The sequence below is a fragment of the Canis aureus genome, chromosome 1 (genome assembly GCF_053574225.1).
Source record: "Canis aureus isolate CA01 chromosome 1, VMU_Caureus_v.1.0, whole genome shotgun sequence".
NCBI classification, from domain to species: Eukaryota; Metazoa; Chordata; class Mammalia; order Carnivora; family Canidae; genus Canis; species Canis aureus.
Window position 1 is genome coordinate 102,131,223 of NC_135611.1, and position 21,629 is coordinate 102,152,851.

At 48.2% G+C, this 21,629-nt stretch overlaps 2 protein-coding genes and 1 pseudogene across 6 annotated transcripts in view; 2 read left to right on the forward strand and 1 right to left on the reverse strand.

Annotated features, from left to right (window-relative positions):
- The window catches only part of LOC144323313 (olfactory receptor 6Z7-like), a 38,265-nt gene extending 31,361 nt beyond the window's left edge, over window positions 1-6,904 (reverse strand). For 2 of the 3 annotated variants that reach the window (XR_013388733.1, XM_077913642.1), the window contains exon 1: window positions 6,721-6,904. The gene's annotated coding sequence lies outside the window, so the exon portion shown is untranslated. Of the gene's footprint in view, window positions 1-5,890; window positions 6,292-6,720 lie in introns of those variants that run through there. The other variant, XR_013388736.1, reaches the window with a different exon arrangement.
- Window positions 6,905-11,479: 4,575 nt separating this feature from the next.
- Window positions 11,480-11,593, forward strand: LOC144289133 (U6 spliceosomal RNA; annotated as a pseudogene).
- Window positions 11,594-14,926: 3,333 nt separating this feature from the next.
- Window positions 14,927-20,577, forward strand: ZNF835 (zinc finger protein 835). 3 transcript variants are annotated; one of them, XM_077913395.1, is made up of 3 exons: window positions 14,927-15,188; window positions 16,274-16,364; window positions 18,552-20,577. In XM_077913395.1, exon 3 carries the CDS (start codon window positions 18,599-18,601, stop codon window positions 20,234-20,236), a length of 1,638 nt encoding a protein of 545 aa, XP_077769521.1. In that variant the 5' UTR covers window positions 14,927-15,188; window positions 16,274-16,364; window positions 18,552-18,598; the 3' UTR covers window positions 20,237-20,577. The 3 variants fall into 3 exon arrangements, with proteins under 3 accessions (XP_077769521.1, XP_077769504.1, XP_077769513.1); XM_077913378.1 differs by having other exon boundaries at window positions 14,927-15,165; XM_077913387.1 differs by having other exon boundaries at window positions 15,181-15,314.
- The last annotated feature ends 1,052 nt before the right edge of the window (window positions 20,578-21,629 follow it).

Genomic DNA, 21,629 nt, shown 5'->3' on the forward strand with positions numbered 1-21,629 from the left:
CTCCTTCCCCCGTGGTCTCTGGAGGCTACTGGGCACCACCTGGGGATGCTCATTAGCAAAGGTTGGACTGCAATTCTGGAAAAACAAACTTTACAGATCTCTCAGAGCCATTAGAGGAAAAGTTTGGTGTAAAGGGATGGCTCCCTCCCCCTAGAATCTGGGCTGCTCAGGGCAGGCAGATTATTGCAGGTGGAGATTCAGGGTCTGGGTGTGTGAAGATGGTCCAACTACATGATGGACCAGCTCTGGAGCCTTCCTGAGAATCATGTTTCCCGTTTGTGGAGTGGACAGAGGAGTCCCAGCTGTGGTGGTCCAGAAAGAGCTCAAGGATGTGAAGGAGGAAGCCCACAGTGACTGGACAGGCTTGATACTCTCCCGTGGGACACCTGCAATTTCCTGGAGTGGGGACCTCAGATAAGGCCATTCTGCGACCATGAAATGGTGAGGCAGAAATAAAGCCACCCTGTAATCATGCGTGAACACAGACAAAAATAAGCATTGGCCACACAAAGACAGGGCCCCTCCAAGTTGTCAGTGACCAGCCCATCCCAGCTTTCCCAAGACTGTCCCGATTTTAGGACTGGAAATCCTGCATCCCAGAAACTTATCAGTGCCAGGCAGACCAGGAGAGTTAGTCAGGCCTGCTTTTGACCTTGAGACATATGACCTTGAGACAGCACATGGTTACCCTTTGGCCTTCGGTCTGTCCAAAGACAATGAGGGGAGTGGAGTCTATCAGTGATGTTCAAAAGCCCTTTCTATAGAAAGTACCTTTTTTGATTGGTGAGTTGGCCCCAAAGAAATGAAGGCAAAGCTTTCTCAAAAAAGATTGTGTAATCTCAGTCCAGTACTTAGAAGCAGAGAGTGGAACGGTGATTGCCAGGGGTGGGGATGGGGAGAGGCTGGTCAGCGGGGACAAAGCTGCACTTATATGAGGTAGAAAAGTCTGGAGATCTCCTGAAGAGTGGGCTACACTTGTAATACTGTATCCAGTGCTGGAAGTTTGCTTAAATATATACATTTTTATTAAAAATTAAATGAAAAAGAAGCATGAAAGAAGAATGACACAGACAGGAGCACGGTATAAATTTGAGTGGTCAATAATTTTAAGTTTCCCTTTTTTAAAAAAAGATTGTATTTATTTATTTGAGAGAGAGAGAGAGCATGAGCAAGGTGAGGAGCAGTGGGAGAAGCAGACTCCACTTAGAGCAGGGAGCCTGATGTGGGACTCAATCCCAGGACCCCGGGATCATGATCTGAGCCCAAGACAGATGCTTCACCAACAGAGCACCAAGGCATATACACGTTTGTTTAACTTATAGGGAAAAAAGGACATTGGCAGAAAAATGAAGAAAGAATAGTGTTTTCAGTAAATGGCTCTAGTCCAATTCACAACGATGAAGAGGGAAAAAAAAGAATTTTTCTCAGTCCCATACTATTCCTTTTTTTAATATATGAAATTCATTTACTTTTTTAAGTAAACTGACTAACATACTTTTCTTCCTGAAAACAAAAAACATTTTCCTTGAAGAAAACTGGAAAAATACAATCACAAAGCAAAAAAACAAAAATGACATTTACTTCAAATGTGCTGCAATCTCCCCTATTTGCAGTCTGGCATGTTTTCCTCGAGTCTTTTTCTTTTTTAGTTGAAGTGTAGTTAACACACAATATTATATTACTTTCAGGTGTACAATGTAGTGTTTCAACAGTTCTGTACATTATGCAGTGCTCACCAAGGTAAGTGTAGTCACCATCCATCAGCACACGTTATTACATTATTAACCTTTATTCTCTTCTCTATGCCGTATTTCTAATCCTTGAGACTTATATCTTTTATAACTGTACCTCTTAATCCCCTTCACCTATTTCACCCTCACCACCCGCCTTTCCTCTGGTAACCACCACTTTATTCTGTTTAAGTGTGTTTGCTTTTTATTTTTTTTTTTTTCAGATTCCACATATAAGTGAAATCATATGGTATTTGTTTTTCTCTATATGACTTATTTCACCAACATAATGCCCCCTAGTTCCATCCATGTTTTCACAAATGGCAAGAAATTCCTTTTTATGGCCAAAGAATATTTCATTGTGTACACACACCACATCTTCTTTATTATCTACCAATGGACCTCAGTTCCATATATTGGCTACTGTAAATAATGCTGCAATAAACAAAGGGGTGTGTGTGTCTTTTTGAATTAGTGTTTTCATTTTCTTCCAGTCAATACCCAACAAAGGAATTACCAGGTCATATGGTAGCTCTGTTTTTAACTTTTTGAGGAATCTCCATACTGTTTTCCACAGTGGCTGCACCAGCTTGCATTCCCACCAACACTGCGCAAATGTTCCTATTTCTCCATCTGTTGTTTCTTGTCTTTTTTTTAAGGATTTTATTTATTTATTCATGAGAGACACAGAGAGAGGCAGAGACATAGGCAGAGGGAGAAGCAGGTTCCCTGTGGGGATCTCGATATGGGACTCAATCCCAGGACCCCGGGATCATGACCTGAGCCAAAGGCGGATGCTCAACCATTGAGCTATCCAGGTGCCCCTGTCTCTTGCCTTTGGATTAAACCATTCTGACAGGGGTGAGGTGACATCTCATTGTGGTCTCAAACTTAAGTTTCCTCTAAAGGAAAGAGTAAAGGTGAGGTAATAACAAAAAAACAACTCTTGGAGGACCATACAAGATCCATGCTCTGGGCTATATGTAAACCTCTAACCCAGTGCAATTGGTAAATTTTGCTACATTAACACTAAGTACTCTAACCAAAAAGGAGAAATGAAAATTTAAGGTATGGCATGGGAAATTATTTGCAATGCATACATTTGAAAAATAGCTCCTATCCTGAGTACAGAAGTAATTTGTATAAAGCAAGGAGAGGAAAAAAATTTTTCAGTAGAAAACACTAGGAAAGAAATTGAAACTAGCACATCAGAAAAGGGATATTGAGCAGACATTCCATATATGAAAAACCCAAATTTGTTAACACTCAGGAAAATGCAAAAGAAAAATCATGAGAAATTACCACAAACCCTCACCTGCAGTGAACATCAAAATGACACTTCCAGCCACATTTTGGAATGAAGGATATATGGCAATGTTCATTCACTGATGCAGGGAATGTAAATTAGTCACCCATAGCAATAAACTTGGCAGGATCTACGTTTAACTTATACAGATGCTATGACAAAGCACTTCTACTCCTATGTGTGTTTAGTGGTAACACATGGATGTGAACTCCGTGACACACATCAGGCTCACAGCAGCGACAAAACATAAACCACACAGATGTCCTTTAACATAGGAATACAAGAAAAATTCACCCAAAAAAAGCAGTAAAAATGACCATGTGACACTTGCATACAACACAATTAAATCTCACAAATTTGGTGAATAAGACATCCAAGAACATCTAATGTATGAATCCATGTATAGAAAGTCCAAAAACGGGGGTGCCTGGGTGGCTCAGTCAGTGAAACATCTGTCTTCTGCTCAGGTCATGATCTCAGGGTCCTGGGATCAAGCCCCAAATCGGGCTCCTGCACAGCGAAGAGTGGCCTTCTCCCTCTGCCTCTGCTCCTCCACCCCTTCCATGCTCTCTCTTTCTCTCAAATAAATAAATTAAATATTTAAAAAGAAAGAAAGTCCAGAAACAGTAAAACAAAATTCTATGGGAAGGCTGGGTGGCTTGGGGTTGACTTTCTGCCTTCCGCTCAGGGTGTGATCCCCTGTCCCAGATCGAGTCCCACATCAGGCTTCCTGCAAGGGGCCTGCTTCTCCTTCTGCCTGTGTCTCTCTGCCTCTCTCTCCTGTGTGTCTCTCATGAGTAAATAAATAAAATCTTTTAAAAAAAATTCTACTGTTGGACGCCTGGATTATGTCTATCTTCTGGGGGAAGAGAGAGGGTGGTGGTTGAAAGCATGAACGTGTCTTTGGAGATACCAAAATATGTTAATGTACTAGACTTGGGTATGGTTATACGTGACAACTGTTGAATAATTCATTGCATTGTTAAATTTTGCCTGTGTACTTTCTCTATATTCTGTTTCACAATGAAAAAGTTTGGGGGTGCCTGGTTGGCTCAGTTGGAGGAATGAGCCACTCTGGATCTCAGCATTGTTGTGTTCAAGCCCCACCATGAGTGTAGATTGCTTAAAAAATAAAATCCTGGGACGCCTGGTTGGCTCAATCAGTTGAGCATCTGCCTTTGCCTCAGGTCATGATCCTAGGGTCCTGGGATCAAGTCCCGCATCGGGCTCCCCACAGGGAGCCTGCTTGTGTCTCTGCCTCTCTCTCTGTGTCTTTCATGAATAAATAAATAAAATCTTTTTAAAAATTAATTTTAAGGGATCCCTGGGTGGTGCAGTGGTTTGGCTCCTGCCTTTGGCCCAGGGCGCGATCCTGGAGACCTGGGATCGAATCCCACATCAGGCTCCTGGTGCATGGAGCCTGCTTCTCCCTCTGCCTATGTCTCTGCCTCTCTCTCTCTCTCTCTGTGACTATCATAAATAAATAAAAAAAATTTTTAAAAATTAATTTTAAAAAGATCCTAAAGGGGTGCCTAAGTGGCTCAGTTGGTTCAGCCAGGGACTTAGATTTCAGCTCCGTTCCTGATCTCAGGGTCAGAGGATAGAGACCCAGCCTCATCTACCTGCCCCCACCACCCCTCCCTCACCCTGCCTCCCCTGGGCCTCAGGCTCCCTCCTCCACCTCCCTCCCCCACTTTCCACCCTGCCTCCCTCTGCCCTGCTGCCTGCTTCTGTGCTGAGCCTGGAGTCTTATCTTCCATCTCTCCCTTTGTCCCTCTGCCACTCCTACACCCCATCACTCTCTCTCAAATAAATAAAACCCTAAGAAAATCTTTTCTGTGACTCAAGAGTGCCATCTACTGACTGCGTGGGTACTCGATGAACTCTGAAGCATTCCACCACAATAAAGCAGAGAAAATAAATGAGATCCTTTTATAACAAACAGGTTTATATCTATTTGGGGTTTTGCTGTAGTTTAATAAGGCTGTTTCCTGAGTGACAATGAAGGAGCACATTCAGGGTTCGGGCCCGTCACAGGGCTCAGGTAGGATTCCTGCAGCCCCAGGTGGACTGAGCTGGGTGAGTCCATGCACACTGGACCTCACACTCACTCATCTCCTGGGCCGTTTGCCTACAGGCAGAGCCAGGCCAGGAACCCTGGCTGGAGCGAGGGCCTAGGAGGATCTGCATCTGACAGATGGAAATGCCAGGCTCAGAGAGCAGTTCTCTGGCCTGCATGGCCCTGATCATAGGTCTCCCACATCCACATCCCATCCTGTCTGAGCATCCAGGACTGGGCATTCCAGACGTGGCGAGGCGGGTAAGGAAGGGGTGAGGCAGAGTGAGCAGGCCTAGGATTGGCTGCTCTGAATCATTTCTGGGGTTTCACGAGCCTCGGGACTGCCCTGAGGTGCCCCGTTCCCGCCCTGGAGGGTGAGGGCCATGGATATCAGCCCACCCAGGACAGCCTGACAGAGCACGTGGTGGGTGTGGGCTCTGCACTGGCTCATACGCATGCAGACATGCTCCCTGCCAGCTGTTCACTATCCGTAGGCCTGGGTTGGCCCTGGGAGGGATCCTCCCCAGGTGAAAACACATCAGAAATACAGAAACATACACCATCAGGAAATCCCTCTCTTCCTCGTAGGTGTGGGGGGTGGGGGATCACCCTCACCAACACCACTTCCCCCCTGAATTCCAGCTGATTTAAATATTCACGTAGATGAATAAAAAAGCCACGCACTCCTATTCTCCTATTCTCAAACCTCTGACAGTCTCCCTCTCATCAGTCCCCATGATTCCCATTTCCCTGACAAAAAGAGAAAAACAAACAGAATATGCTATTGTGGTTTTTTTTGACAAGAAATCACTTATGGCTATTTTTGTTCTCTGGGCCTTCACACTCCCTGGTGACAAGCCTGGTACCAGCAGAAAACCAGAACTTTAGCTCCGTTCTTTCTACCACAGGCCAAGGAGTTTCCATTCCAGTGGTGGGAGAAGCAATAAACAAGTGTGGGAATGAAGGAAGCATCAGCATCATAATGGGAATAAGGCGGGTGTGTGGTGTGAGGTGTGTGGAGGTTCTCTGGGGATGGTAATGGGGAGTGGGATTTTCCTTGAGGAGGACCTCTTATCTGAGCCCTGAATGGAGACATGATGGAGCCCCATGAAGACCCAGGTGAGGAGAGGTAGAAGGAACAGCAGGTGGAAAGGTCCTGGGGTTGGAGGCTCAGGCAGAGGCCAGTGTGGCTGCAACTGAGGAGGAGATAAAATCAGTAGGACCATGAGGATCCCAGCAGGGCCAAGTAGGCCATGGAAAAATTTGGCTTTCATTCTGAGGGAACAGTGAACCCCTGGGGGGACTATTTGGGGGGTGCTGTCACTAATTCACTCTTCTGGTTGCCCAGCAGAAATTCAAAGGGGAATAAAGGGTAGTGGAGGGGCAGGAGACTAGGGGAGAGGGTCTGTGGCCATGCAGGTGGGGGTGGAAGCACCTGGATGAGGTGACATTGGAAAGGGAAGTCCCCATCTGAGGACACCTGTAGCCTCTAAGCCCTGCTTCAGGTGTCTGTGCAGAGAGATTATGGATGTAGAGAGAGCTTAGTCTGTGGAGTCTCAGGCAGCAGCAGCCACCCTGGGAGTCAGTGAGGAGGGGGCCTAGGAGCTGTCTGCGGGGGAGCTCACCTCACACTCTCCGGTGCCAGTCTCTGATGAAGAGTCAGGAATCCATGCCAGGAGCCCCGGGGATGGGGGTCTACCTCTACTCAAGAAATCACCCTGAAGCTTCCTTTTCTCAAATACTGAATTCCATTTTCAGCCAGAGTCAGGCTTTCTGCTGCAGGTCTCCATGACAACGGGCCCTCCCCTTCCTGACACTCCATCCTGATTTTCTGCAAAAGGAGAAGCTGCAGGCATGGCAACCAGACTGGTGGCAGATTGCGAAAGTAGTGGGGTGAAGCCTGTGACCCTGTTAACATTTGGAGGGCTATGCAAGACAAAGCCAGTGTTTTCATAAAGCTCCATTTCTTTCAGCATCAGCCAGTCACTGAATACTGTGGTAGGAAACTTAATGACAAAAACAAATGGTCCTTTGGATATTTTACACGTGAGGGATGCACAGCAATTATCAGTATCTTTCTGAAACCCCATGAACTGCCACTCCGGTGGTTCACATTTTCAACATTTGGTCTCTCTACATTCCTTCCTCTGATGGCAGATCTTCTCGAGCTGGCTTGTCAGTGGTGGCTGATTAAAATGTAAAGTAATCATGAGTGAAAGTTAAGGTAGAACAGGAGATGATAGTGGAATTGTCCTAATTCCCATGTTGGAGAAGTTGCGTGGTGCCTAAGCACACACATGCTGTTATTAGGTAGTTGTCATTGTTTAAGATTGAAAGAAAATCATCATAAGTGATGCCTCAAATACCCTGATTTTCCTGAGTCTTGACTTCCTCCTTCCAGTAACCTTTTCCTGTAAACTACCTCAGTGGCTCCTTCCCAGGTCGCTGCCTACACTGAGGTGAGCTCCCCTCTCTACAACTTGATCTCGGTAATGCCTTAACCCCACTGGTGCCTAAAATGCCTTGGTACTTCTGCTCTTTCATCATTCCTCATTGCCCTCATCTCTCACTTCCTCTCGCCATTGGTGTAAATCCACCACCAAGCAACACAACACATTCCCAGGGCCTATCCCTTCATACCTTCTCTCTCTTCTCCTGGAAAGTCCACCCATGCCTGAGCAGCTGCCTGCCTTCCCTGTGCTCACATTCCCGCAGCTGAACGTGGCTGGGTGAAGCCCTTCCTCACTGCTCTGGGTTGACTCGTGTCCACCTCTCCCACATGTTGAAATGCTAATTCACAGTCCCTATATAGGTGACCCTATGTAAGTGTAGAGTCTTTTCAGGTTGTCAAATTAAGGTGAGAACGTGGGGCGCCTGGTGGTACAGTAGGTTGAGCCACCAGCTTAGGCTCGAGTCATAATTCCAGGGTCCTGGGATGGAGTCCTTGTCAGGCTCCCTGCTCAGCGGGGAGCCAGCTTCTCTGTCTCCCTCTCCCACTCCCCCTACTTGTGCTTTCTCTCTCTCTCCTGTCAAATGAATAAATAAAACCGTTTATAAATATTTTTTAAAGATTTTATTTATCCATTCATGAGAGACACAGAAAGAGACAGAGAGAGAGGCAGAGACATAGGCAGAGGGAGAAGCAGACTCCACGCAGGAAACCTGATGCAGGACTCCATCCCAGGACCCCTGGATCATGCCCTGAGTCAAAGAAGGACACTCAACCACTGAGCCACCCAGGTGACCCTAAAATTTTTTTAAAAAATAAGATGAGAACATTAGGGTATGCTTTGAGCACTAATGGTATCCTCACAAAAAGAGAAAATTTGTACACACATGCACATGAAGATGAGCCACAAGTCCAGGGAGCACCAGAAGCTAGAACAGAGGCCTCCCCATGCACCTGCAGAGGGAGCACGGCCCTCCCACACCAGCCTCCCCAACTGTGGGACAACACATTTCTGTTTTGTAAGCCACTCAGTTTATGAGACCTGGAATGACAGTCCTAGGAAATGAATAGTTTCAAAAATACATATGTTCCTGAGCCCCTTTCTCTGCTCTTCCCTATTTCTATCTTTAAAGTGAAATGTTCTTTTAAAAATGGCTTTGACCTCTTTTAAAAAGAGAAATTAAACATTTTTAAAGATTTTATTTATTAATTGAGAGAGAGAAAGAGTGAGTACCGAAGGAGAGGGAAAAGCAGACTCCCCACTGAGCAGGGAGCCCCCAACTCGGGACTTGATCCCAGGACCCTGAGATCATCACCTGAGCAAAAGGCAGATGCTTAACTGACTGAGCCACCCAGGCTCCCCAAAAAAGCAAGATCAAAATTAATGAACATTTAGTCAAAGGTCTACAGAATATAGCATTATACCAGCTAGATAATTTCAACTCAATTCGATAAATTTTGAAGTGGAATCCGATGCATTTTAACGGGAGACAGGGGCATCTTCCAGGAGGTGTGTCTGGGGCCTGAGGATTCGTTTTACCATTTCCTATTGTTTCAGATTCTCTACTGTGAGCATGTACTGTAAGAAGAAGAAAAAAATTCAGGGAATATTTGAAGAAGCATATTAGTAAAAAATATTAGTAAAGATCTGGAATGAAAAATGAAGGCTTGTGGCCTGTCTATAAAAATTTAATTTTTAAAAAGTGAAAGTTTTCTATACAACTAGAATTGGTAGATGAACACTGTTCTTACCATGGTCTTAAGCAAACTGTAGACCCCTGGGGAAATCATGCAGATGCCTCACCTTCCATCTAAATACTTCTTGTTTTTCAGAACACTGCATTCCTCAAGTCACAGCTATTGCAATCCTCCCCCATGAAGCTGACTCCCTCATTTAACCACCTTCTGGGATGTGGTTTATGTATACAGTGGAATATTACTCAGCCATTAGAAACGACAAATACCCACCATTTGCTTCCACATGGATGGAACTGGAGGGTATTATGCTGAGTGAAATAAGTCAATCAGAGAAGGACAAACATTATATGGTCTCATTCATTTGGGGAATATAAAAAATAGTGAAAGGGAATAAAGGGGAAAGGAGAGAAAATGAGTGGGAAACATCAGAAAGGGAGACAGAACATGAGAGACTCCTAACTCTGGGAAACGAACTAGGGGTGGTGGAAGAGGAGGTGGGTGGGGGGTGGGGATGACTGGGTGAAGGGCACTGAGGGGGGCACTTGATGGGATGAGCACTGGGTGTTATTCTATATGTTGGCAAATTGAACACCAATAAAAAATAAATTTATTAAGAAAAAAAAAAACACCTTCTGGAAGCTTCCAGCTAATGCCTGAAAGAGAACTGAAGAGAGCCATTGTAGAGATCCTAAGGAGAGCCACCCTACCTGCTTCTACCACAATTTCCAGCATTTCAATTAATAGTAACTTGGTGGTTTGTTACTTGATATTGAAAACTTTGGTGTCATGCTTACCATAGTTTTGTATGTATAAATTATAAGCCAATCCTGTTGGTTTTCTCTTCCAATATGGTGGACATCAGAACACCTCTTACGATCCCCATCACTGTCTTCCTTGTCTAAATCGCCATCATCCATACAAGGTTTACTCTCCCCTCCCCCATGCTTGTCACCTGCTACTCTTATACCATTACTATCATCTCAACAAAGTCATTCTATTAAAAGGTCAATCGTATAATGGCTACTCTTCTGCTTAAAATCCTCTACTGGCTCCACATCACACTCAGGATGAAAGCCAAGATTTTAGAGTGATCTGGGAAGCCCTACATGGCCCAGATCCCATTATATCTCCTATAAGACACCCTGTCCACTCCACCTGGAGCACATTGTAGACTCTGTGCCAGTGCTCCAAGGATTGGATGTTCCCAGCTCACCTATTTTGCCCCTGCCATACCTTCTCTCAAAAACATGTTTCTCCTTCACCTCCCTGTATCTTTGCCTAATTAACACCTCCTCAGTGTGGCAGTCCCTGAAGAAAGTGTTAACCAAAATATATAACCAAAATATCCTTCCAATGTCATTCCCTCCTACTGCTGGGCTCTATTTTCATTCACAGCATTTTTTTTAAAGATTTATTTATTCATTCATGAAAGACACACAGAGAGAGAGGCAGAGACATAGGCAGAGGGAGAACCAGGCTTCTCTCAGGGAGCCCGATGTAGGACTCGGTCTCAGATCCCGGGATCGCACCCTGAGCCAAAGGCAGGTGCTCAACCACTGAGCCACCCAGGTGCCTCTCGTTCACGGCATTTATCAATTTCTAGAATACTAGATAATTAACTTATTCACTGGATAAGAGTCTTTCTTCTTCCAGCAGAATGGAAGACCCAGGAGGGACAGGCATTTAAAAAAAAGAAAAGATTTTTTTAAAATTTATTCATGAGACACATAGAGAGAAAGAGGCAGAGACAAGGCAGAGGGAGAAGCAGGCTCCATGCAGGGAGCCCAATGGGGGACTCAACCCCAGGTCTCCAGAATCACACCCTGAGCCAAAGGCAGACATTCAACCGCTGAGCAACCCAAGCATCCCAAACAGGCATTTTAATTTTGTTAGTAGGTGTATCACCGAGATTAGAGCAGTTCTGGCACACAGTAGATACTAAAAAAAAAAAAAAAAAGGTGATAGAGAGATAGATATGTGGATGGATGGCTGAGTGGATGGGTGTGTGTGGGTGAGTGGATGGATGGATGGAGGGTTGAGTGGATGGGTGTGTGGATGTGTGTGTAGATAGATGGATAGGTAGATGAAAAATAGATTTGTTGAATGATTGGATCATCTCCATAATTCTCACCATACCCTTATGAAGGAAGTACATTTTTTTTGTCTTCACTTCGCCAATGAAGAAATTGAGTCCTAAGGCATCAGTAGTTTTTAAACATTAAATATTGTATTCCTGGGTACTCGCTTTGGCAGCACATATACTAAAATTGGAATGATACAGAGAAGATTAGCATGGCCCTTGTGCAAGGATGTGCACTTCACTTCAAATTCGTGAAGTGTTCCATATTTTTTCTCCCTCTGCCTATATCTCTGCCTCCCTCTGTGTCTCTCATGAATAAGTAAATAAAATCTTTAAGAAATAAATAAAAGTAAATAAATATTGTATTCCTTGGTATCAAAACTGATCTGGCCAATCTGGTTAGGTACCATCATCCTCATCATCATACTTCTGAGTCTTTTAAGGGAATTATCGTGGGTCAGACACTATTCTGTATACTTTCAACTGCACCACGCAGAAGAGGTGGGTGCCATTCCCAGTATCATCCCCATTTTACATGTAGGAAGAACTAAGAGCTGACATGCCTTCACCAAAGTCACACCACTGTTATGGCTTAGCCAGGGACCAAGGTATAAAAGTCTAGCTCCTGTATGGGTGTTTTTAACAGCAGAGTTTTTCAGCTGTCTCCAGAGGAGGTGGTCTATATGAGGGATGGTGTAATCAATCCCATTTATCATGCATGACCAGCATATTTTTAATGAAATAAAATAGGATAGACTGGAATTTTTTAAAACAGTTGTGTGAATTGCTATGGAGGACTTCATCCCTGGGGCACCACCCTGGGGTTAGGAGCAGGGGAAGCAAATCACTGGCTGGGCTGGGGGCACCCAGCAGAAGCTGGGACCTGGAGTCTGCACAGAGCAAGCCAGGGAGCCCTGGGGCTTTCTGATTGCCTCTCACATCAGTGCTGCTAGGGTCAAAGACAAAGTCACACCAGTGACACTCATAAACCTCACCTGCACTGCCATGGTGATATCTTTGTGTCACCGACCCTCCTGCCCACCAACCCAGGCCCTAGAGAGGTGAGGGGGCAGGAACATACCACACCTCTTCTTGCTCTAACAAAATTACATTCAAGAAAACGTGTCCATTTCAAGTGCATTCCTTGCACTTCTAGGAGCATGTGTGCAAGGAGTTTTTCTGGGGAAAGGTACCTAAAAGTGTCTTTCCTGGGCAGAATGGACAGAGGACCCCCACCCGGCTTGAGGGACCTTTTGGCCTCCCCCTGGCACTCAGCAACCCCCATGGAATCCTATTTTCCCCTATTTTTTGAGGGAAAGTCTTTGTTTGAGCAGATTTTATCCTTCCTTCTGTGGGGCAACAGTGCCCCCAAGTGATCAGCACACTAGTTTAAGGAAAGAGTAGGGGTCTTTGGAGGTAACTGAAGAGCATAATTATAAGCACTGTGGTGTACATTCTTATGGCCTCTTTTATCTTTTTGGAAATAAGACTTATTGGTGATTTCTCTAATTACACTTAGAGCTAACATTTATCTCTGTCCCCTCTCTGCACACCGCTGTCCGACCTATGTCCCCTTGAGACTCCTATGATGCTGTGTCACGAGTGGGCTTGGCCAGTCTCCCCTGATTGAATCAGATGTGATGAGGGAACAGAAGGCTAGCTGAGATTTGCTCATTTCACTTAACATAATACAAAATTAGAGAGGAAGACAGACCATGAGAGAGACTCCTAACTCTGAGAAACAGAGGGTTGCAGAAGGGGAGGAGAGTGAGGGGATGGGGTGACTGGATGACTGGCACTAAAGAGGGCACATGATGAGATAAGCACTGGGAGCTATACTGTATATCAGAAAATTGAATTTAAATGAGATGTTTTTTAAAAGAAGGCTAGCTGAGGACAAACCACAAGCTGACACCCCGCAGAGGAGCCGCCCCCACCAGGTGGGATACCTGTGACCTTCCTCAGCACTCCTGGCTGCCCTAAAGCTAAGGGAAAGGAAAAACAGTTAACCGATAAAGATCACAATCCTGCAAGACATGAATTTCCCTTGGTTTACAAATGTCTTACTAATTTACAAGAACAAAACATTTTTGACAATAACCTAACTTCCAGAAGGAAACTCCCTACTATCTTTTTTTTTTAAGATTTTATTTATAAAATATGTGAGACATGAGACACAGACACAGGCAAAGACACAGGCAGAGAGAGAAGCAGGCTCCCTGCAGGGAGCCCGATGCGGGGACTTGATCCCAGGAACCCAGGATCCCAACCTGAGCCGAAGGCAGGTGCTCAACCACCGAGCCACCCAGGTACCCCAAAAACTCCCAACCATCTTAGTGTTAATGCTTTACTAGATGGAAAAACAATCTTAACTTGATAATGGCAAAGCCTCCAGTATCTCGTAGGTCCTCTTTAGCATACAAAAATTCTTTTGAACACCTTCCTTTTTTCCTTACCTCCCCCAACTCCCAAGTATATAATCAGTTACCCCTCACAACCCCAGGGGCAGCAGCTCTTTCTGTCCATGGGTCCTGTCCCCGTGCATTAAGAAAACCACTATTTTGCACTAAAGACATCTCACAAATTCTTTCTTGGTAGTCGGCTCTGGACCTCACCCCAGCAAACTTCACCTACATTCCAAAACTACATAGAGATGCTGATTCAGGTCTTTCTGTGCAGGCATCAGGTGTATGTGGCTCACCCCTGCAATGTGTACCTCTTCTGTGTGTCTGCCTCTGTATTAGGGGACACCAGTCATGTTGCATTAGGACCCGCCCTAAGAACTTCATTTTAACTTGATTACCTCTGTAAAGACCCCGTGTCCAAATAAGATCACATCCTGAGATACTGGGGGTTCAGATTCATGTGCATCTTCCTTTTCTTGGAGGATGGGGCACAATTCAGCCCATAGCAGTTAAATATAGCTTTCTAAAGAAAACGGCTTTAAAAATCGTATTTTAAGGAAAAGAATGTTTGAGCTGTCTCCATGGTCCATTCTTTGAAGATGTTCCCTTTCGGAGCACCTGGTGGCTCAGTGGTTGAGCACCTGCCTTGGGCTCAGGTCATGATCCCAGGGTCCTGGGATCAAGTCCTGCATCAGGCTCTACGCAGGGAGAATGCTTCTCCCTCTGCCTATGTCTGCCTCTCTCTTTCTCATGAATGAATAAATAAAATCTTTTAAAAATTAAATTAAAAAATAAATAAAAGACTGGCTGGCCAGGAGTCCCGTAGATGTACATGTTTGCTATTACAACCATTGGCCCACATCTATGGATTTGCCACCAGCTCTGCTGTGGAAGGGAATTAGAGCAAACGCTGAGACAAATGCTTTCCACGACTTCACCTCGAGCTGTGGGTTGGAACCGCCAGCTCCTGCCGGCTGTGCGGCGCCGCCTGCGGTAAGTGCCTTAGCAGCTCTGATCCAGTTCTAAGCCTGTCGACTCCGCCCCTCCCCTCCTCTGAGGAAGAAGAGTCCCGCCCCCTATTACTGGCCCCGCCCACCGCTCGGAGCCCTCCTGCGGCCCCCCTGCGCGCACGGGGCCGAGAACTTCCGGGCCCCCAGGGCGGCGGCGCAATGCCTTCCGGGAGTCGTAGTTCTCGGGAGCTGTCCGCGGGCTCTCGCTGTCCTGGCACGCACGCGCAGTCCGCACCGGCCTGGCGCTCAGGCCCACCCGGGTGGTCGTAGCGGTGACCCGTGCTGCCGGCTCGTCCGCGCCCCCGCGGGACCAGGGGCTTCTGGGGTCCGCACCGGCCGGGCAGGGCCAGAGACCCAGGAGAACCTGACCGACCTCGGGGGATGCTGCCCGAGGCCTTCAGAGCTGGTGTCGGGAAGCGAAGGTAGCGGTGTGTGGTGTGCGCGTGCGCGAGTGAGTGTGCGCGGGGGTGCGTGTCGGTGTACGTCCGTGACTCGGGCGCCGTGTGCGTGTGAACCCCGCCCCGCGTGTCTTCGTGTGTCTGCACGTGCGCGATTGCACAACTTTGCTCCCATGCAGGTGTGTGACCATGTGCGTGTCCCCGTGCGTATGTGTCCCACCTGCCTGTCTCCATGTGTCTGCACGTGTGTGACTGCACAACTTTGTGCCGGTGTAGCTATGCCTGTAACACCATCCGTCCCCGCATGTCATCGTGTGTTTGCACCTGTGTGCCCATGCAGGTGTGAGCCATGCATGTGATTCTGTCCCTGTGTGTTTGCGTGAGGGTGGCTACCTCAGTTTGTGCCCTGTGTGTGCAACTCTGCATGTGAGGCCATCCCTCCTAAGTCACTGTGTGTTTACACATGACTGACATACAGGCATGTACCTGTAAAGGGGAAGCAGCATGCAGAATTGAGCAGATGTCTGCACTTGGAGACCTGTGCCACATGTGCTGGTGTGTGGAACATGTTCTCTGGGGTGTGGAGTGTGGGACTCTGTATGTCTGGGTGTGCCACTGAACACAGTGTTTTGATGGGTGTGTCTGCTATCCTGGAGCTGGTCAGCCTGAGCATGCCTGTGTCATTCTGCGTGTCTGAACACAACCGCTTGTGGAGATCTCGTCAGATGTCACAGGATGTGTATGAGACCCTGTGCAAACCTAGGGTTGCTGTATTTCCACACTTAGGGGAGACCCTGTGTGTGTGTGACTTTGTGCACATGTGAAGCTCTGCCTGCTGCATAGGACTGTGCACGTGTCTGGGTGTGTCCCTGTGGGTGCTGTCTGTGTGGGGCGGGACAGCATGTGTGATTTTGTGTGACTCCATGCATATCTGTGTAACAGGATATGTGTGTCTGCCTCTGAGTGTGTCCGTGTCTCCCCTTTGGTTGCCTGTTTCTTTGCATGACCCTGCCCGGCTCACCCCGCCCTGAATCTGCATACCCTCCCACACGCACACAGAAAACGCCGTGTTTGGCTCTGACCGCCTGCCTTTGCCCCAGCATCTTCCCTTCATGGCTGCCATTTCTTTCTCTCACAGATGCTGACTGAACCCCCTGGTACATGGTGGTCAGAGCAGGGGCTACTACCTGAGTGACATGGACAGGACCCAGTGCTCTCAAGACTACAAGGTGGGTACCACTGTCCAGCTCTCTGGGGACACAGCTGGGCTAACTCTAGCCTGAGGACTGCCTGAAGATGGTACCAGAACTGGGCATAGCCCAGCCTGCCTCCCACCAGCAGAGTTCTTACCGCTGCACACAAGACCCTGCTTGGTCTGACCCTTGCTGCCACCATACCTAGTCTCCCCCTGCTACCTGCCTTGGTTGTTCTGTTCCACCCCCTCCTCCACTGCTCAGCACCTTTGCATTTCCTCTGTCACCCAAGCTGTGGTCCTGGCTCAGAACCTTTGCCCCTGCTGCACTCATGGCCCAGAACACTCACTCCTTCACCTCTGGGTCTATGCTCAGAAGTCTTTTCCCTCAGGCCTGGGCTCAGGGGAAGAACATTCCAGGCAAATGGAACAGCCAGTGCAAAGGTCCTGAGGCAGGAGCATGCCTGGAATATTTGTGGAACAGGGTGTGGCCCATGGTTGGAGCAGTATGAGCTAGGGGTAGACGAGGGCATTATGGAGGGTAAGCTCTGGAGCCAGGTACCCAGGTGTGGGACCTAGCTTGTCACTTCTGGGAACATTATTCCTCAATAATGTGAGGAATAGTGAGCTAACACATGCCAAAGCTTCAAGGATGCCAGGCATATAGCTCTGTGTTCAACAGGTGCTAGTTATTGCCACTGTAACAGTACACCCAAGGTGGCTGTGGAGTGGCCAAGACCAGCACCTCTCAGACACTCCTGTGCCTACAAATCGCCTAAGCCTCTTGTTAAAAAAGCATATTCCAAGTTGCCAGGCCTGCAGAAGGGCCAAGCCCTGCATTTGCCACAGGCTGCCGGTCCACAGTGGAGCAGTGAACCTTTGCCACATGATCATAATCCCTAAAATATAGATTGAGTTTGACTATTTTTACCTAAAATGCATCATACCTGATAAATTCTTTGCATCTTGCTTTGTTTGCCAACACTGTGTGTCTGAGGTTCTGAGCCGGTATGGCAGCTGATCAGCATTCGTGTTTATGCTGTGAGATACTCCATTGTATGACCCTGTTTATCTGACTGCTCCCTTGTTAATGGGCAGTTGGATTCTTTTCTGGTGTTGGACTGTTACAATCTTGGCCAGGCCTCCGGGTACACACGTATGCATGCTTCTCTTGCTCACGTTCCAGAAAATGTAATTACTGGGCTATAGGGGTGTGTGTCTACAGCTTTCCTAGAAGATGCCAGTGGGTCTTCTAGTGCCTGCTCCCACCAGCAGTATATTATGTGTGGAGTTGGGAGCCCCCTGTTCCTCTGTGTATGATTTTCAGAAAACAAAACTCTCTTCTCAGACTGGCATAACAAAGTACTAGAGACTTGGTGTGTTCAACAACAGTTTATTTCCTCACACTTCTGGAGACTGAAATCCAGGATTAGGGCATCAGCATGGTTGGGGTTCTGGTGAGCACCCTCTTCACGGCTTGCAGTCTCCTCCTCACTGTGTCCTCACATGCTGGAGAGGGAGCTCTGGCCTGTTTTCCTCTTATGAGGACACTAGTCCCATCATGGGGGGCCTCATTATCTCCCAAAGCCCTCACCTCCAGACACCATCACTTCAGGCTTTGATCTATGAACTTCGAGGGAGGGGGACACATTTTGGCCTGTAGTACCAGGTTGCAAGGGTATATCTAAGAGCTGTCAGATTCATGGTTTTGCAAGGATCTTTTAAAATTGTTTTCAGTAGGGGTCCCTAGGTGACTTAGTGGTTGAACATCTGCCTTCAGCTCAGGTCCGTGATCCCAGGGTCTTGGGATCAAGCCCCACATGGGGCTCCCTGCTCCACGGGGAGTCTGCTTCTCTCTCTCCCTCTGCCCCTCCCCCTGCTCATGCTCTCACTCTCTCTTTCAAATAAATAAATAAAATCTTTAAATAAACTTGTTTTCAGTTCTGTTAAATCAGTGATTCTCAATGAGGGATCATTTTGCCCCCCAGGGGACCCTTGGAAATGTCTAGAGACACTTCTGGTGGTTACACCTTGTCAGGGATGCTACCTGCAATCAATGGATAGAAGTAGGGGCACTGCTAAACATCCTGAAGGGCACAGACCACCCTACAACAAAGAACATCTGAGCCGAACTGCCAGTGGTATGGCGGTTGGGACTCTGCAGGACATCTTCTCCAGCCCGGGACAGATGACCAACCCATTTGGTTTTTCCCTTTCCTTTCAGATCCAGTAACGAAGATGTGAAAACAGACAGTGGCCCAGGAAGCACAGATGAAAGAAGGTCTCTTGGCCATGGCTGCCCCCCAGGGCTCTGAGGTGGGAGCATCCCAGGAACAAGAAGGTCAGTTCAAGGACCTGCAGGGAAAGCTGGAAAGCTGTCCCAAGGCAGAGGCCACCACCCGCGGAGAGGACACTGCCGGGGCCACAGTGCAGGCACAGGATGAACCCAGCGAGGTCCCAGGCACTAGCCCGAGCCTGCCCCTTCCCCCAGCCGACAGCAGGCCCCACGGGCGCAGTGCACCTAGAAGGCCCCCGAAGCAGAAGAAGGCCGCCTGCGAGGAGGGAGAGGATGGCCCCAGAAAGCCGTGGAAGTGTGGCGACTGCGGCAAGGCCTTCAGCTACTGCTCGGCATTCACGCTGCACCAAAGAACCCACACGGGCGAGAAGCCGTTCACGTGCACCGAGTGCGGCAAGGCCTTCAGCCAGAGCGTGCACCTGACCCTGCACCAGCGCACGCACACGGGCGAGCGGCCCTACGCGTGCCCCGAGTGTGGCAAGGCCTTCAGCCAGGGCTCCTACCTGGCGTCACACTGGCGCACGCACACGGGTGAGCGGCCGCACCACTGCACCGACTGCGGCAAGGCCTTCGCGCGTCCCACGCACCTGGCCCAGCACCGGCGCGTGCACACGGGCGAGCGGCCTTACGCATGCGGTCAGTGCGCCAAGGCCTTCCGCAACCGCTCATCCCTGCTGGAGCACCAGCGCATCCACACTGGCGAGAAGCCATATGCCTGTGGCCAGTGCGCTAAGGCCTTCCGCTTCTCGTCGGCACTCATCCGCCACCAGCGCACACACACGGCCGAGCGGCCCTACGCCTGCAGCCAGTGTGCCAAGGCCTTCACACAAATCGCGCATCTGACGCAACACCGGCGTGTGCACACTGGTGAGAAGCCCTACACGTGCCCCGAGTGTGGCGCGCCCTTTAGCCAGAGCGCCTCACTCACGGAGCATCGGCGTATCCACACAGGCGAGAAGCCATATGCATGCACACAGTGTGGGAAGGCCTTCACGCAGGTGTCACACCTGAGCCAACACCAGCGCGTGCACACAGGTGAGCGGCCCTATGCGTGCCAGGACTGCGGCCGCGCCTTCAGCAACCGCTCCCACCTGGTGCAGCACCACCTGGTGCATACAGGCGCCAAGCCCTATAAGTGCCTAGAGTGCGGGGTGGCCTTCAGCCACGTGTCCTCCCTCATTGAGCACCAGAAGATCCACACGGGTGAGAAGCCCTACAGGTGCACAGAGTGTGGCAAGGCCTTCAGCCAGGGCTCCTCACTTACTCTGCACCAGCGGACGCACACGGGTGAGCGGCCCTACACGTGCCACGAGTGCGGCAAGGCCTTCAGCAACCGTTCCTACCTGATCCAGCACCACATTGTGCACACCGGGGAGAAGCCCTACGAGTGCAGCAGCTGTGGCAAGGCCTTCAGCTTCTCATCTGCCCTCATCCGACACCAGAGAACGCACACTGACAAGAAAGCCTACCCACGCACCCAGTGTGGCGACACCTTCACGCAGCTGCCACACCTAACTCGACCTCTGAGCTCCCGGAGGGAGGAGAAGCCTGTGAGCAGCAGCGACTCTTCAGACACTGCCGCAGACCAGCGGGAAGATGAGATCCTCCCCTAGCCAGGCATTGCACCGAGCACTTTCACACCTCACTTCTGACCTCACAGCCGAGGGGAGAGACCCTAGCCTCCCCATGAGAAAACCGAGGCTCAGAGAAGCTCAGTGACTTGCCCAGGGTCACACAGGGAGGAAGCCGCAGGGCCGGGCCTCCCCTCCGCATCTGCCAGACAGCCCCCATCTCCACCACACAAAGACCCACTGCCTCCTGGTTCAGAATGATAAACGTCCACAACAGTGGACCCAAAGTACTGTCTGTGCATCTTTAGCTAGCCTGTTAGTGGTTGAAGTTTTTATGATCGAGTAGGCATTTGTTCAATAAAATTAATTGGATAAAAGTTTCAGCCCCTTTGGTGAAGTTGGCGTATTAACGAAGGGAGAGGGTCTGGAGGAGAGCTGTGGGTTCTTGGCACTGACCCGGTGCTTCCCAGATTAGAACAACCAGAGAAATCCAAAGAAGGAAGAGTTCTAGAAGAGACTTACCTCTCCCCTGACAGACCTGCAAAGGGAGATTTTTAGAGTGGAGCCCAGCCTTTTCCAGTGTGAGGACACACTTTCCCCTGCCCCAGCTCAATATCCTGCCTTCAGTGATTGTGTCAGCTAGCTGTTGCTGTGTAACAAATCAGTACAGTTGTCCATTTATTATTTCCTATCCTGGGGGTTTCTCTGATTCTGGACCAGGCTCGGTTGATGTTGGCTAGACTCATTTACACATCTGCAGTCAGCTGAGGGCTGGACAGGAGCTGGCTGTCCCAGGACGGCCCAGCCAGGCCAACTTTGCAGTTTAGAGCTTTGGATTATGTCAAGTTTGCTTCTAGACCTGTCAGCCAAAGCAAACATCATAGCCAAGACCAGGGGCAGAATAGGAAGGGCCTTCCCAATGATGTGGGGAGACAGTAGTCCCCTATTATGCCAGTGAGGTAAGTTCTACTCCTACAGCATGATCTCTGCAGAATTATTTTAGGGGTAACACATTTGTTTGGTCCATAATTAACACAACAAAAAAACCTTATCCTTATCCATCCCCATTCCCTCTACCCACCGAATCTCTCTCCCTAGAAGCAACCATTCTTGAGTTTCCTGGTATCTATCCAGCTTGTTCTATGCATATATAAGCAAATATTTATGTGGATATTCATTTATATGTGTAAAAATGCTAAAAAGATGTATGGTATACCTTTCTACACAATAGTAGTGTATGGCACACAGTTTCCCACCTTTTATTGATTATTTACCTTATATCAATAGATGAAAATGGACATGACCAGTCATTTCACAGAATTAGGGCATCAGATTTCATAGGTATAGAATCATTTATGATTGTTTTGATCTCATTGTGATTTGTTCAGCTCCAGAAAAGGAAAAGTCACAGAAAAATATTTTTCTGTTAGAAATG